The sequence below is a fragment of the Nothobranchius furzeri genome, chromosome 4 (genome assembly GCF_043380555.1).
Source record: "Nothobranchius furzeri strain GRZ-AD chromosome 4, NfurGRZ-RIMD1, whole genome shotgun sequence".
Lineage (NCBI taxonomy): Eukaryota > Metazoa > Chordata > Actinopteri > Cyprinodontiformes > Nothobranchiidae > Nothobranchius > Nothobranchius furzeri.
Genome location: NC_091744.1, coordinates 63,600,447 through 63,618,775, shown reverse-complemented (window position 1 = coordinate 63,618,775; position 18,329 = coordinate 63,600,447). Strand labels below are relative to the sequence as shown.

Genomic DNA, 18,329 nt, shown 5'->3' with positions numbered 1-18,329 from the left:
GTTAATTGGAAATTACAAAATAAATGTATTTTCTCATTTTACCTCATGCATGGGCTAAGGCTGCATTGCTTTTATTTTGAAGTTGTTTTTTACGTGCACAATGACGCAATACGTATAGCAACAAGTGCCTGCGGTTGACATGGTGATTGTAGCCACAGAAATGTCCGCTCATGCAAAAAAAAAAAAAAAAAGAAAAGAAAGAAAGATGCCGAATGCAGGATTTTCAACAAAAATTGGACTGCTAAGTATAATTTTACAGAAGTCGAAGGTAAAGCCGTGTGTTTGGTTTGCGGGGAGGAGATTGCCGTGTTTAAGGACTACAATTTGAGTCGGCATTACGACAAGAAACACTCGGAAAAATACAAGAACTTGTCTGATGCTGAGAGGGCACGGACATCCGAAGCTTTGCTAGCAAAGTTGCAAAATCAGCAAGGCTGTTTTACTAAGCTTCACACATCCAGGGATGCAGCAACCAGGACCAGCTTTGTGATATCCCACAAAATAGCTAAAAACAGCAAGCCGTTTTCGGAGGGAGAGTTCGTCAAAGAGTGCATGGTGGACTCTGCTGCACTGCCCTGAAAAAAGGCGCATTTGAGCAAATCCCGCTGTCTAGGCGAACCGTGACCAGGAGGATCGAGGACATTGTGGGGAACCTGGAGCTTCAGCTGCAACGTGAAGTGGCAAGTTTTGACTTTTTCTCATTAGACGAGAGCTGTGATGTCCGGGACACAGCCCAGCTGCTCGTATTTGTCCGGGGATAACGGACTTCAAGCTCACAGAGGAGCTGGCAGCAATGCGGTCGATGAGAGGGACAACGACAGGGAGTGATCTTTCTACAGAGGTAAATGCGTGCATGGACACTCTGGGATTGAAATGGGAGAGACTGTCAGGTGTCACAACAGACGGTTGTCCAAATCTTACAGGGAAAAATGTCAGACTTTAGAAACGCATGCAAGACAAAGTGACAGAAATCGATGCAGATCAAAAATTGGTGTTTTTGCGTTGTTTTATACACCAACATGTGTTGTGCAAGTCAGTGCTAAAAATCAACCATGTTACTGATGTTGTTACTAAAATAATAAACTTCATCAGGGCGCGGGCGATGAATCACAGACAGTGTGTGGCTCTTTTGGAGGACTCCACACAGCTGTCAGATGGCTCAGCCTGGGGAAAGTGCTGAAGAGGGTTTGGGACTTGAAAGCAGAGATTCAGGATCTCTGCTGGATTTCTACTCTTCTCTTGAGGAGGAGAACTTTCCAAACCTGAGGAGACATGCTCAGAAGATGTTGGTTCTCTTCGGCTCTACCTACATTTGTTAACAAACATTTTCATGATGAAGTTTACAAAATCCAGGTAAAGATCCTCTCTCACTGATGATCATTTGTCAGCTGTGCTTCACATCTCCACCTCAGACATTCAACCTGACTTTGATGCACTCGTTAAAGCCCAGCAGAGACTAGATTTCTCTCATTGAATAAGAAAAAAATCGCTTAAAAACACAAAATAAGGTGTTTGGACCACAAATGTAGACAACTAGCAGTGAACTGGGACACTTTTTTTAAACCTCTTTCTCAAGATCACAGTTCAGTGATTTTATTTTACAGACAATACTGTGTGTCTGTAGAATGCTAAGAACCTCTTTCCAACAATATTTGAAACTCAAAATGTGTTTGGGAGTGAATGTGACTGAAACTGTTAACTAATATAAGTCACAAATGTTTAACAAAAACCAAATGTGCGCACTTTGTTTACCATTGCCTTGGGAAATTTGAATAAATCACATTTTTGTAAGCCAACCTCACTTTTTCCTTTTTGCTCATTTATAACATATAGTCTACTCTTACCAGCTTGAAACATCAATCGTATTTACTGCTTTTTATAAAGAAATACCATTAATATTATGCATAATTGACTTCAGCCTTTTGGCCTGGCCCTCCACAATATTTTCTGTTTCTCATGTGGCCCCATGGAAAAAATAATTGCCCACCCCTGGTTTATGTGCTACCTGGGCAATCTAAATATTTATTTAAAATTAAATCAAAGGAAATTGTAATGGTATCGAATGTTTATTAATTACTATTAAAAAATGAAAGTGATGGGGAATTTTTTTAACCCTGTCTGTTTAGCTTGACATCTGATATATATATATATATATATATATATATATATATATATATATATATATATATATATATATATATATATATATATATATATGTAGAGCCATGCCCTGATGGGGGGGGGGGGGGGGGGGGGGTGCGTCGACATGGTCGGGACATAGAAGGGAGTGTGCGGCTAAATAAGTTTGGGAACCACTGGTCTAGCGTATTTGGGGGGGCGTCATATTAGACACCGTGTTTCCTTCTGGCCAGCTCCGGATCCTGCGCCTGTCAATGACGTCACACTAGATGATTGGCTGGATGTACGACTTACGGAAGTTACATTCCCATGTTCAAAAACATTTAGGTAGTAAGAAACACAAATTTAATAACAAAACTGCTAAATTATTTCCAAACATGTGAAAGAACAGAATAGAAAAACAGATGCAGTATATTCTGGCTGAGCGGTTTTGCCATGGAATGATGACGTGGAGATGCAGGACTGTGGAACTAGGACTGGGACATTATTACATGTAACGTACCAAGCTTTGTAACCTGTAACATTTTTTGTAACTGTAACTTTAGTTTTGTAACACGTAACTTATTGTACAGGACCCCTAGCAGATCCGGAAAGTAACGCCAGAAAACTACAATCGGCATTGGATTCTCTTGATGGAATTAACTGAAGGACCATCGAAGTCTGAGTGGTCACACCAAAGTGGCATGTTTTCTGTTCTACAGGTAACAACATTTACTGTAATGTTTTTAAAACTAGTAACAGTCACAGTGATATGATGTAAAACTACTCTGAAATGTATGCACTGCCCCCTAGCTCCAAGAAACCACACACTGCCACTTTAAATTAAAACCTATGTTTAAACCTTTAAGTTTAGCTTTTTAAAATTACATTTTATTTCATTTCAATTCATTTAAAATTTCTATCCAACATTTTCAACTAATTACCCATTATCTTTTGGGGTTTTATTACAATACTGTTTTTTTTATACAGGTAGAATGCTCAAGTATTTTATTTTATTCAAAAATGCTTTATTGGTCCAAGAGGGAAATAAAATGTTGCAACTCATTTTATTCAAAAGCCAAAATAATAACAAAAAGGTTGATAAAAGTAACAAAAATGATCCCATATTAGCTTAAGGACTTCATCAAAATCAGATGTCGCCTAAATATCCAAGTTACAAATAAAATAAAATCAGATTTAAATTGTCATGTTGTTTGTTGTTTTACTTCAGGACACCTTAAAAAATTTACACATGGCATTTAGAAACCTCGGCATGTCAATAACTCTGGACTAAATGTTTTATTTCCTGCCCTCCAGCTACAGCTGCTTAACTCTTTCCATTCAGCCTGAACTTTTCTCATTTCTGATGAGTTATAAGACTTCAGGAAATTTAAATCTGCCCTCTGGAATTAATAAGGTATGTTTGAATTGAATTGAATTGAATTGAAATGAATGTGCAGCTAAAACTGTCTGTTCTTGGTCTTTTTACATTGCGTGTACTTTTAGAAAAACACTATATATTTTTTGTTTTTCATAATCAACAACATGTCTGATTTTCTCAGTTTTTTATTTTATTTTTTTGCACCAAATTCTGTTTAGTAAAAGTTTAAATGCAATTTAAAATTTGTCCGTCATGAAGTGTAATGACCAAATGAACAAAAAAAAAATGCTCAGGTTATTTTAATTCTCTACTCTTAATGCTAATTACATTTTCCACAAGTATATTTTAAACTGCTGAAGAACTCCTTGGTGTGATCATCCGTGGACTCATTTTGCAGTGTCTGACTCACACTGAACACACTAATTAGTATCATCATGTTTTTATTTGGCTGTTGGTAATGTCTTTGTTTTTCATATCAAGATAATCAGAAAAAAAGGGTAATTCCTGGTCAGGGCCAGATTAACACTTTGCTGTACCCTGGGCAACAATATTCAAGGGCCCCATCATCACGACCCAAGGATCACCATAATGTGGTCACATACAAAATATTTTACTGTAATATGCAGTAAATATACTCAATACTTGAATGCCTGACATCACGTAACCTGCTCAGGGTAACCTTTGACACACCTTGTATGGACTGACCAATGAGGAGAGGGCCTTAACTTGAGGCCCTCTCTTCATTGGTCAGTCTGCATGAGACTGACTCTCAACCGCTCTCAACTGAAATTCAAAGTCATAGGCAGCGACGCGTCTCTGTGCAGCGCAAAAGCCCAGGTGGACAGTTTGTTTAATATAGGGTGACCATGTTTCCATTTCCAAAAAAGAGGACAGGGGATCTGTGCCTATGACGTCACACTATGGCCCATATGGGACCCATTTTTTTGTAAGAACTGAAATTAATATCAGATTCTGCCAATAAAATGGCTCTAAAACAATTCATATGTAAATATTTTGCATGTTTATTGCAAAATCTCATTTTTCTGCTTTAGTGCTGCAACAAGGTTTTATTAATAATAAATTATTGTACCTTTTGTTTTACCACAGCATCGGTACGCTTCCTGTGCCCAGATTATTAAGGATGCTTGTTTCAGCTGTGAGATTAGACAATAGGGTCAATGAAAAAATAAGTGTCACACACTCCATGGAAACTTTCAGAGAATCCACAAATAGTGGCTTTCAAATGGTTTTGTTAGTTTTTGCAAGTTTAGAAAAGAAGCAGATGAGACAGCATGTCTGATCATTTAGTTTTTCATCTGATAAGATTTTGCCTTGGCCCCCAAAATGCCTTGAAACGGCCCTGGGTGTGTGACTGAGTTTTGAAGGTGATCTGAACTGTATCAGATGCATAAATTTACATGTGTGTAACTTATTGTTTTATACAGGTAAACACGTGTAGTGGAGATACATCTACCTACATTTTACTTTGTTTTCTTGTTTTTATTGAACTTTTTTCCTGTCCTGTCTGTCTCTCATGTTCCTGCATCTCCTCTAAACTCTCCAGAAAAACTGCTGCCTGGATTCTTATTTTTTCACCTCATCAGTTACTTTTGAGCAGATCAAAGGGATCTCCTGACCGCAAAGCGGAGAGCGCGTTTCGATGCTGTGTCAGTGAGGTGAAATCACCGCAGCACAGGTGATGAGCTCCGCAGTAGCAGAGCGCTTCAGGCCCAAATAAGACCAAAAGTAGAGAACATGTGTGGACATGAACGATCGTGTGTTCGTTATAGTTTTTTGGTTGCACCACTTTGAGAATGGACCGTGCGCTGGACACAGCAGCCTGGATCGCTGAACACCAACGATCATCGCTGTAGAGCTCCGGACGTCACGTGACTCTCAGAGAGTAGACGCTCTCTGTGCTCTCTGCTCAAGAGTCCATGAATGATGTAATATAGCTAGAAAACGTTTTTGCCGGCTCCCCTGGATGTAGGATATCCAGCTCTCCCATAATTCGATCCCCGCTCCTGGATGAAAAACCTGACTTTTTCATCAATACCCCCCCACCACCACCACCCCTGACAGAGTGTGAAAAGTGGACATGTCCGGGGAAAACAGGACGTACGGTCACCCTAGTTTAATATAAAGCGGGAGATTACAGATACAGTATTTTGCTCGTGCCCTTGCTGCCCTGAGCCTGGGCCCTTCGTGGGGCCCTGGGCAATTGCCCAGTTGCCCATATGGTTAACCCGGCCTTGTTCCTGGTGATTGTTGGTGGAACGAGGCAGTTTGGCTGGTCACCATTCACAAGAACTGGTCCTCCTGATCAATCTCCTTTCATGCTAACTCTCTATTGGATTAAAGCCAGCCAGAGGGGAAGCGTGAGCGGAGGTAACCTGAACAGAGGGCACAGAGGGGTCAGCCAACTGTTTCAAGTGAAAGTGGAATTTGGGGCATGCATGTTTGTTTGTGTGTGTGTGTGTGTGTGTGTGTGTGTGTGTGTGTGTGTGTGTGTGTGTGTGTGTGTGTGTGTGTGTGTGTGTGTGTGTGTGTGTGTGTGTGTGTGTGTGTGTGTGTGTGTGTGTGTGTGTGTGTGTGTGTGTGTGTGTGTGTGTGTGTGTGGAACATCCTGAGGAGCCCCAGGGTCTGAGTAGAGGTTAGCCATCACAGCCCCGGTGGGCACCCTGTTCACGCCTGGAAACAGCTTCTTATCTTCCACTGCTGATGAGCAGCCTTTGATTTTAAAGATTTCCCCATCGGGTTTGCGTCAAAAAGTTATTTTGCAGACCTTTTCCCACTTTGACAGAATCTTTAAAGCCTGTTGAGTGTGAAGATGTCTGCATGCATTGATATGAGAAGCAAACAGCTTTCTGATGACAGCTTCTCTCCCTCTTTCCTGAGGGAGATATGACTTTTCCAAAGCTGGTCTCCATATTGCTTAGATCTGCAAGACATCTCAGCTACTTGCAAGAAAAATGTGGACATCATGCTGCTTGAGAGACATGCAAAAACACCATAAGAGTGATTTCTAATAAGATACATGTGATTTTTATTCTATATTAAAATCTCAGACAGGCTTTTGAGGTAAGAAGATCTGCAGATTTGCTGAAATTTCAGTGTGCTGCACATTGAAATGGGATAATTCAGGAACTCCAGGAACTGCCTCCTGTGGTCCACCTCTGAAACTACGTGGGTGAAAGGTTACTGCTGTGACAGTGCCGGCTCATCTGAGGGTCTCTCTTTTACCCCAAAAGCAAAACACCCGAGGGTAGAGTGGCGGGCTTGTCTGGCCACCCCAACCCAACACCCCAGGATCTTAACAGGGAGGCAGAGAGCTCAGGATCAGCCTCCCCCTGCACAAATACAGACAAGGTCGTGGGTCATCAGGGGAGCTCACATGAGGCTTTCATCCCATAGAAGCTCATTTCAGGGGAATGTGGCTCTTTCTCCATCCAGATAGGAGTCCTCCTTGAGCCCTGTGTGGCGGCGATGAACCCGGGATTGACAGACTTGTTCTCTCAGACTCGTTTGTTTGTTGTTTTTTTTAGCCTGCGTCTCAGTGCACATTGCCTGGTCCAGACACCGCTGTGAGAAGATCAAGATGGATCAACAAACACGTGGTGTTCGGTTACAATCCAAACATGCTCTCAAAGTGTATCAAACAAGCAAACAGAAGGCAAAAAAATGTTGCAGTAGTTGTAGCTGTTGCAGTCGTGCACAGTCTGAGTGGTGACATGAAGACCTTTCCTGCACAAAGATTATAGGAAATAAACAAAGTGAGCTTAGCGAGGTGTTAAATTATTATTAGACAAATATACAGCACGAGCCGTGGTGTAGTGAACCAGATTCTCCTGAGAGGTCCAGTTTAGACTATTGTGTGAAGATGGAAATTAAATGAGCCGTTCAGGTAAAAACACACAAAAACTCGGGATGCTGAAAGTATTTAAGAGATTATTTCATTATTTCATGTTTAAGTGTGTTTCTGTGTAAAACAAAATGAATAGATTCCCTGTAAAATAGAGTCTATGTTTTACAGAATAGAGATTTTATTCTCATGAGGATGGACAGTTACTCAGTCAAATGGCTAATGAATTTAATTTATAAGTGCACTTATAATACAGATCTAAAAAAGTCACCACCTGGGTTTAACAAAGACAGTAGGTATCTTCTAAGATGACAATGCCATAATGGCCACGGTTCAGGGGCCATGAGACATCCTTTTCGCCCAGGGAGCAGACACAAAACGGTCCAGACCTCAGGAAGAAACTTTGGGATGTGCAGAATCTGCTCTGAATCTATGCAAGAAATGAATGCAAGCCTGGGCAGAACAAATGTTTGTGACATTGCAGACGTTTACAGATTTGTATTAGTGTGTGAATTTTTGTGGACCGGCAGGGTTTTATCACTTCTGGGTCATCCAGGGGTCAAGTTTAACATGAAGACTTTCACATTTCTGCTGAAAGAACACAATAGACTGCTGAGTTACAATTCATACCGGCATTAAGTATTGGGAGGTTTTAGGGACTGAAGTTGTTTTAAGAGGGCAGCAAATCAGTCGTGCTCAGGCTAGCTATAGCTCATCAATCCAGACGGTAGGTTTTTCAAACAGAGGCTACAGTCGGGAAGCTGTCTGAAATAATTAATATTTATCATTTTTACACAGAAACACATTCAGAACGGAAAACTTCCTGTAACAGAAACACAAGGAAATGGTATAAGTGCTATTCTGAGGTTGAAGCATTTGACACATTTACTGTGAAGCTGCTCAGGAGGCCTGATGGCTACAAGTGTTTTGTGTGTGTGTGTGTGTGTGTGTGTGTGTGTGTGTGTGCGTGCGTGCGTGCGTGCGTGCGTGTGTGTGTGTGTGTGTGTGTTGTAAAATTCATTCATTAGTGTTTATGAGAACAAATCATGTGTAGCTTTTTTTCTGTCTTACTGTTTGTAAATACCGTGTGCAGCTATCACCTCTGTTGTGTTTCTGCTGTGTGTCAATTTCCATGTGCACGTGCACAGCTGAACTGGGCAGAAAACGAAAACTCATGAGATTAGAAATCAAAGGACTAATTAGATCAGTGTTTCTTTGGCAGCCATGTGCCCGTTTAATGTCTGGTGTTATTTGTGCACAATAACCTCACATGGTTCAGATGTCATTGAGACGTAGATCTGCCCAGAGCAGTATTAAATCCCGGTACTGGAGGGTCGGTGTCCAGCACGTTTTAATGGATTCTCTGCTTCTACAGACTTGGGTCAGTGGTCCATTCACCTGTGCAGCAGCTCATCAGGCTCTGTTAACCACCTGCTGATTGAAATCAGGTGTGTTGAAACAGAATTAAAACTAAAACATGCTGGATACCAGCCCTCCAGGCTCAGAAATGAGAGTTTCACCGTCTATATTCTATCAGAAGCTAATGCAGGAGATAGGTGTAGCAGATCACTTTCATGTTTACCCTGCATGAAAATCTCACAGAGATCGATTGTGACCAGAGGTAATCACTTGAAAATGGTTTTTCATTGGTCCACTCCTTTAATAAATGTTTCTGTGATCAAAACTAGGAGACAGCATAAAAAGTTCTGAATAATGTGGGTTTGCTGCAATTATAGATGATTAGATCTGATGATGTGTAAAAGATGGCTGCCGATGGGGCAGAATAGTTGGACATCAAGATTCACTGTTGATCTCAGATTTTCTGTCTGATGACTGAATTAGAAGTTGTGTTACACAAAAAACTAATTTAGATTTAATTTAACTTGATAACAAATTGACATAGTGGGCTTTGATTTAAGTTATTGTTTAATGTCAGAACATTACTTCTTTCCTGTGAATATTTTAGTGTGCGTGGTTTATCTGATGGAAGGCCTAAATCTAATATTATCTGATATTTACTTAATGAAACCAAGCATGAATGAGCCTGTCACACAAGCTAAAACATTGCAGCTGTTATTGATTCGTATAGAACTGTAGTTTATATAGATTGTCTAAGTAATTGTTGCTTTATTATCAAGTAAAATAATAACCCCCATGAAGGTTTCATCAGTGTCTTCAAATCCAAAAGTATTCTATCTCCGCTGAATGATCACTTTATTAGGTCAACTGCAGCTCTAAATGTTAAGCTGACATAAGAGCACCATAATTAAATACAAGTGTGCCACTTTAACAGCTACATTCACAAAAACACCTCCAAATGCATCCAAATGGAAACAACTCAAAACTAACTTTACCTGTTTCCAGTTCTGGTCGATAGATTAATACTTGGCTGAATTTTTTCTGTTTTGGTGAATCTAAAACCACAAAACTTCTGATCAAACACCAGTTCTTTCGATTAAATCAGTTCATTAGGAATTACAAGAAAGAAAAGCACCAAAATGCAGATGTTATTTTCTGAATGAATTATGCTCTAATTGTGTCAGATTTATTCAGAGCGTCCTTTCAGACGAGACCAAAATGGTTCCTGATGAAGAACCTCAGCTGAGTTCTGACGTGACTGCTGATGATGGATGGAGCTTTGCTTCTGTGTGATGAAGACATGCAGTGTTCGTTCCCTCTGTCTGCTTCTCTTTGGTCCTGTTTATTGAATTACACTTCAGTACAACCACTGATCCCCCCCCCCCACCACCACCACCACCACCACCACCCTTCCCCCTGCCTCCTCATTGCCGTCTAATTTGATCAGAGTATCTGCTGATGCCGTGCGTGTGTCCGGCTCATGTGAAAGCAATTTCAAACTTCACATAAAAATCTGCTGTCCCTTTTACTCCCAAACCCACAAATAGCCCGATGTGTCGTTAGTCAGAAACCAGAGAGCCAGTGCTGGTATTGCTGGTCTCCGTACACCTCCAGCAGCAGCAGCAGCAGCACACTCGTCCTTAGGTGAGACTGTTTGGTTCAGATTCAGCCGAGCAGAACACAGAGAATGTGAGAGCATCATCCCATGTCTCCATCAGAACTCTGGAACCAGTAACTCGTGATCTAAACTAAAAAAAAGGTTTCTGTCCATAACATGTTTTACCTGAAATAATCCAATAAGGGAGGGGAAAATGTGTTTATCGTATCACTTAATAAGTAAATAATGAACACAATTATATCATACAGATGTAGACAAAACGAGGGGACACCTTAAAGGTCAAAGCTCGGGCCCCGGGCTCTGGTTCAGCATCTTTGACATTCAGAAGAGAAGCTGCTGTTGATGATTTTTGAAGCAGATCCAACCACCTTTTTGCCACCATCAGGGCAGCTGCCATACCAGAATGCAATAAAAAGACAGAAAGGAACACAGCCTCCACATATAATCAGCAGAAACATTTATTGAGGACATTTATAATCACATAAATCCTGGATCGGTCCTCCAGGTGATCCAGGTGATGTGCCTCCTACCTTCAACAGTCACTCTGAACATTTCAGATCTTTGTTAACTTCAGTAACAACTGAACGCTAGTGGAAGAACCCGAGGTTTATTCATATTTAAGTTAAACGTACGAGCAGATGGCCTGCATAAAATGTGTCTGAAGTGTAAAAGCAGTGGTTTGATACAAGACTGCAGTTATTAAAATGTGTCAGTATGATTAATAATAGCAGGAGCTCACTGTGCCTGCACAATGTGAAGCTGTTGTCATTTTGACATATAAACAATCAAACTAGTTAATTCATATGTAATCTGAGATTTCATTGCTATGAAAAATAATATTTTAAAGAAATCTACTCTTTCAAGTAAACATATTTTATTGAATAAAAAGATAAAGTGATTTAATAACGTTTGTGTTTAGGAAAAGCACATATTTCATTTGAGTTTGCTTCTTGAATGTTTTGTCCTTTCTTGCTCGTTAGACTTCAGTTTCACGGTGTGCAGAAGAGTAAATCTGCATCAATCACCCTGTGAGGTAAAGTCCAAATACCATTTGAGTGGAGAGATTTTTTTATTCCAGTATGAAGTCCGAGATAAAAAAAACCCAAGAAGGATTAAAACATTAACCCTAAAGCTGAAATGACAGAGATCCTCTGTGGTGATGTTCCAGACCCAAAAGAGGAGTCTCAGCTGCTTCTGGAATTCCCAACATTCTCCTAATTGCTCAAACTTTCCATCACTTCACAGCACAAACACACATTCAAGTTCTGCACTGCTGAAAAAGCTGCTACACGAGAAAGAGAGACATCCAATTCAAATCACAGCGGCTACCCACCTAAAAGGTTCTCATCAAGTTAAACAACACATTGGGGTTTCTCTCTGTCTAACCTGAAATGAGTTCTGCAGCTCTTTAAGACCCTGACACCCGTCTCTGACAGCCGCGGAGCTTTGGGTGCCAAAATAACCCCAGATCTGCTCGGCCGCCGTCCCCTCGGTCAATACCTGCTCACAGCTCCTGCTGGGATTTAAACAAAGTATACATGTGTGACAGCTGAGAGCTGGACTGTGGCAGTGTGTGTGTGTGTGTGTGGGGGGGGGGGGGGGGGGGGGGTTGATCAACAGACTTGATTCTGTATTTAAGACATACTCTTTATGTTCTTTGGACAGTAAATTGATTTTAAGTATTTCATTAGCGATTATTTACCACATTTTTATGAATCACAATTTAGTTGCTAAATGGAGATAAATGAACTAAATGTACTGAAATACCTTCAACTCATTGATATTTAGTAATTTGTTCTTTTGTGTAAAATGGTGTTTGTATCTTTCTGCTATAATTTTCTGCAGCCCACATGAAACGTGCAAAATCAACAAATAGAAAAATAAGTTAGATGAAACAGCTGTAAGGAAATAAAAATGAAGAACTTATTTTAATAATAACGACAACAACAATAACAACAATAATATAATAACAACAACAACAACAACAACAACAACAACAATAATAATAATAATAATAATAATAATAATAATAATAATAGAAAAACCACAGTTTGAGCCGCAAACTTCAATCATTTAAAAATGAATTAAAAACAGATTTTGAGTTTTGTGAGACCTGCAGCCACCTGCACATGCACATTCTTTATTATTTAACTATTTACCTTTAACACAAAAAACCTAGATGATTCAAGGTGTGCTTTTGGGAAAAGACGTTGAGAATAGGGTTAGTGTTTTGCACTAATGCACTAATTACTGGTAGAGATAAAACAATAACAAGTAAGAAACTTTAAGGGAGAAATAAAAAAATCCCCATAAAGGAAACGTTTTACTGATTGGTTTAATGAACTGGAATGTTTACTTTGTGAAGTGCCTTGAGACGACTCTTGTCGTGATTTGGTGCTATATAAACAAACAGAATTGAATTGAATTGCTAAATATTCAGAAAGGATCTAATAGCATTTTTTTCTTCATTTAGACTTAGAAAAGACATTTTGCTTGGCATTCAATGATGGTCATGATATTATTATTATTATTATTATTATTATTATTATTATTATTCATTTATTCCAGGGATGTCCAATCTTTTAAAGAGGAGGGCCGAAATCATGAAGTTACATCTCCTCACAGGCCATAAAAAATTGTTTTTTAAGAATGCAAACATTATCTTGTTTTTTGTTCTGTTCAAAAATTGCCCAAAATAGATATTTTAGTAAAGATTTGAACATAAAACATTTAAATGTGTAAATTTATAACAACAGTCTCCTCAGAGTTTATTCCACAATGCATTTGCTTGTGAGGGCCATGCAAAATCACTTCAAGGGCTGCAAATGAACCCCGCGGCTGCAGTTTGGACATCTAATGTATGACTGTAAAACTCCACAGCTTAGCTGTTACTGGTTACTGGCACTATCCCATTTCAGCTATACCATCAGGGCTATACTCAGTACATTTGTATGTCGGTGTCCTTTATGCTGTTTCTTCTTACAAATAACATATTGTGTTGTCTGTTCTTATTCATGTTTTAATTGCTGAAGGTTACAATAATATATAGCCTACTGCCTTTGTGTGTTTACCTGTATTATTGTTTCCTATTCTCCAAGTATGTGCTGCCTTAACCAGTCAATTATGGGGTCAAGAAACTATATTCTATTCTATTCTATTCTATTCTATTTGTTTGTTTGTTTGTTTGTTTTTTTTGCTTATCATTGAAGTCAGGGATTTTTTTCTGTCGTATTTCCAATTTGATGTGGCCCCTTTCCCTGAGAGGAAGTGATGTGAGACAGCTTGTAGGCCTATCTGGTTTCCCCCCAGACCCTTTGGCCGCCTCATCCAGGGTCTTTCTGCAGTATACATGTAATTGTTCGACCCATTTGCAACCAGCGAGCCAAGTTTTAATTATTTTTTATTGATCCATAACTGATTAGCAGCAGCCGCACCAAAACACCTCTCACGTGCTCATCGTGGCCTGCGTGTTCCTGATTCCCTCCTTGTTTTGATTCACACTCCAGAATTAAAGCATGAATGTGATTTTCCACAAACACCATGTTAACGCCAAACAGGCAGAGGAGAAACGCGTCTTACATGATGAACCTTTTTATTTTCTCCTAAAGTCAGAGGTTCGGGTCCTCAATCAGAATCAAAGCCGTCACATTCATCCTCTAATTACATTAATGTCATGTGTTGTTTGTCCCTCGTGTTTGCTAAAAAAAGAGAAAGAACGGAAAAAAGTCCCCTTTTCTGAGATTGACCTCCCATTTCTGCATAATAGCGCAGATTGGAGCGCGGTGCGGGCCTTTAGACGTGCGTACCTGCAGGTCGGAGAGCTGCGTGCGTCAGATCCACAGATCCACTGGCTACCGGGGCAGCATCAGCTCCAGCGGGGCATTTCTCTTTGCCCCGGCAAACCTTCAGGGAGCTTTTAGCATTTGTTCGGTCTGAAGTCTCTGGAAAACATCTGATTCGTTTCTTAACCAGTCCCAGATGTGTGTTTGTGAGTGTGTGTCAGAGAGAGCGTGTGTAGTTTTTAGTGCATGAGAATAGGGAGAGAAACTTTGCTGTCTAGGGGAGGGAGACAAGAAGCGTGTGGATTTTTTTAATAGTAACGTTTTAGGTATGAACGCAGATACGTGCGTCTCATACTGCGACATGACATCCATGGATTCTTATTATAGCGCATCTAGTGCGCAGAGTAGAGAAGCGAACCCTTTCAGGACTTTCCAAACCACTGAAACGAAATACAGCCCCACGACGTTCATTCCGGGGAAAGGGCAGGCCTACGGGGAGCGCTCCCGGAGCCCCTTCCAGCCGGAGTGCCAGTCACTGGATGGAGCTGAGGAGAGCACCTTCAGCAAATACCAGCTCTTCATGCAGCGGCCGACCTGCAAAACTCCACCCGAGGGCGGCAAGCTGCACCCGGACAGCGGGCACAACGGGACGCTCCTTCCCTGCTATGGTGAGTGAGTGGGATCGCACTGGAAACCAGCTGCGCTCCAGTACAGATGAGAACGTCTGCTGTGTGATTCATGATGTAATCTGTCAAGGTGGCGAGAACTTCTCAGGTTTTAGTTTGGGAAAGGAAAAGCTTTTGGAACGAGACAAAATGTATGAGCAGGCCCTCTTTGTTTTTTACTTTTAATATTCTGACTCAGTTTGTAGCAGCAAAACCTTCATTTGTGCAGAAAAAGAACAAATGCAATCTCAATTTTTACATTTAAAGTCGTGCGCGCGCCTGCGCTCATATTCGGAGAATGATTCGAAACTTCTTGACTCCAGTATAAACATGTTTGCGCCATTTTGGCTGTACAGTTTTCACGCCCGCTGCAAACAGGCCGCATCCAGCAATAAAAGATATCCATAAATGAATGGAAATAACTGTTTTATTTAAGAAAATCACCAAATAGAGACACGTTTTAGTCCAAACAGAACAATTACTGATCAAATTGTTTAACACAAATAGGAATTGCAAAATGTTCTAAGAAAAGTCCACTTAAAAAGATTTTCATAAACCAAAATAAATAAATAAATAAATGTGAATTCTGTTGTGTATAAAATAAAAGCATTGGGTCTAAGGAACCCAAACGTTCCTTGTTTTAAACTAATTCAAAATAAAAAATTGATTTTGAAAAAGATCAGGCCAAACCTATTCATCCAACCCGTGTATTTCTCCATGGCTGGTGCCTTTGGTCCTAAATGAAACTCTAGATGTTTATCACAGAGTTTCTGATTTTGAAAACAAACAATTGTTGTCTTAAATATCACATTTCATTCTTTCTAATATTTTCCCAACTTTTTAAAGCTGAAAATTCAGACATCAAACACAGAAACAACATTAGAAGATAAGAAAAAATAAATTTAATATAAATTAAAAAACTCTCTCTCTGTCTCTCTCTCTCTCTCTCTCTCTCTCTCTCTGTATATATATATATATATATATATATATATTTATTTAAAACAAAAATAATTCGTAAATTCCTAACTGGACGGACTCTTTGTTTTTCCGTCTGATGATCTGTCACTTTTTCTTGCTTCCAACCTATTCTGAACTCCTGCACTGGAGTGAGTCGATTTGGCAAGTGCATTGACAGAATCATTTAAGCACCATCATCAAATCCAACATGCCTCCCCGGAGGAAGAGCTGTGCAATGTTCTTATTGAAAATGTTGCAGCCAGATGAAGGCATCGTGGCTCTGGGGAGGATGCTTTGGGGCCCCGCCAAAGCCTCAGGCGTCAACAGGGTTGTGCTGCTTTGTGTGGTCCTCCACAGGAGATACATTACTCAATGTTGATGCTTTATCTCCAGCTTGATGACAAAAAAAAGTTCAGCTCGTATGCCTTGGGGGATCTTCTGTGGCAATCTCAGCTGTGAAGCAGTTCTCATGGTAATGCAATTAATGTCTAAAAATATAGAATTAAAAACTCTACATGGTGATGCTACGGAACTGGATTATACGTAAAAACTTTAAAGCAGCAAATGGAACCTGAAGATACAGAACACATCTTATTAGTGTCAAATTCCACATTTAAATTGACTTAAAGGCTAAATTATCACACTGAATTGCAATAAACTGAATTCCTGTCCAAATATTTATTAATTGACACCTAGAAGTGAAAGTCTTAAATGTTTTAGAACATTTTAACTTACAAAAAAAGTCATTTGAAAAAAAAAAACATTTATTTTTTAAGTTTAAATTAACATATTTCCACACAGATGTTGACAAAGTGAGTCCACATATACGCATGAATCCATCCAGTCTCTGCTAGTGAAGACAGACACGGAGCTGTCTACCTGCCTGCCCGGCGCTGAGTGAAACAAACGCCCCCAGAGCTGATGGGGAGCTCAGGAATGCAGGTCGGCGCTGCAGGAGAGCTCTGGATTAATGTGAGGCAGATGTGCATCACTTGCTCCTATTATTCAAACTCCATGAACATGATCAGAGCTCCAAGAGCTGCAGAATCCCTGAGACGACAAAGTAGGAGTGGTTTACATAACCCTGTCTCAACAACACCTTGTGTAAATAAGCAGCGGTCAGAGATGGACACGGGTAATGATGTGAGCCACTCTGGAGGAGTGAGTGATTCTGGGAAGAAGAATGTCGAGCGCTGGAGTGACTCCTGAATCTTGGTAAGATTTAAATTTTCATAGGAAATGCTCAAAGTAGCTGGGAGATTATCATGTGTTGTAAATTCAAACTTGTGAAATTTGAGTATCAAGTGTCAATCACCTATCCCTCCTGTTCTCAGTGGGATGTGGAGCATCCTGTGATGTGTCAAACATTTTCTCTGATCATGAAAACCAAAACACAACCTCAGAAAGTTTCTGTCGCTGCTTTAAAAGGCATCCTGTCATAACACAGTCGGAGTGGATGTTAAAAGGCTCGTGGAAGTGATGTCATGAGATATGAATGATGACTAAAACATTGTGTGGATGTTAACAAAAGCAGCACGGGTACCACCTGTGTGATTGTGCCAGCGCGTGCCCGTGACCCAGAATAAAGGCTTGAAAGGGAAAATGTTTTTGTGAAGCAGCATGATGTGATGTTTGCACTCAGCACAAAAAGTGTAATGTTGTTTTACTCTCGTTGGGCTGTCTTCATTCTTCCATTTTTAACTAGTGAACATTAAAATAACTTTTCACATTCGACAAAGCAAACGAAAAACATTTACATGCACAAACAGATGTGAACCAAGGTGCTTTTAAATAAATGGCGATTCTAAATATTTTAATTGAATTTACTTGTTATTTGAGGGGATGTTTGAAAAACTCAAACTAATGATGAAGTACGTTTTATTTCTACAGATGAATACAATTACTTCTGGCCCATTTTTATTGTTAATAATGAAAGTGTAAAATATTTAATTACATTAATAGAATCTCATCAGTGAAAATATATTTCTTTGACATGTTCCTTTATTTTGAAAGGGCAGCATGAGTATTCAGATTAGATGCTCTCCATGTTTTATTGCTTCCAGCCAAAAAGCAAATGTTTTTGCCTGTGTGTGTGTGTGTGTGTGTGTGCGCGCGCGCGCGTGTGTGTGTGTGTGTGTGTGTGTGTGTGTGTGTGTGTGTGTGTATGTGTGTGTGTGTGTGTGTCTGGAGTTGTACACACTGTGGCCGCCCAAACTCAAAAATGGCTTTAACTTTGTGTTTTTTTACTGATGTGAGCTAAAATCATTGTCACTGCTGAGATCCATGTTTTCCACCTCACATTGCTGCAAGTTAGTTTCAAAATTTGACCAAAACAGGAACTACTCCATCGTTTTTCAACCCGATTTCAGTTCAATCAACCACGAAATTTAGTGGCTGATATGCAATCCTTCAAGTAACGTTAGGCTTTTAATTTCCTTTTGAGAAAAGCTTTGTCCCTCGAGTGCACGTCTATCTGAAAACAAGTCATAACCTAGCCAGAGATATTTTTGTGCTCCGATATGAGACAGCGGTGGCCCAAGGTATTATGACAGTGATGAGGTCATGATCGTGTCAATTTCTCAAGAGC

The 18,329-nt window shown here is 40.0% G+C and overlaps 1 protein-coding gene across 1 annotated transcript in view; it reads left to right on the top strand.

Moving 5' to 3' along the window:
* Positions 1–13,840: 13,840 nt before the first annotated feature.
* LOC107388616 (homeobox protein aristaless-like 4) overlaps positions 13,841–18,329 on the top strand; it is a 34,299-nt gene continuing 29,810 nt past the window's right edge. The window contains exon 1 of the mRNA XM_015964203.3: positions 13,841–14,788. Within this exon, the coding sequence (XP_015819689.1) occupies positions 14,449–14,788 (340 nt within the window). The 5' untranslated portion in view covers positions 13,841–14,448. The remainder of the gene's footprint in view (positions 14,789–18,329) is intronic.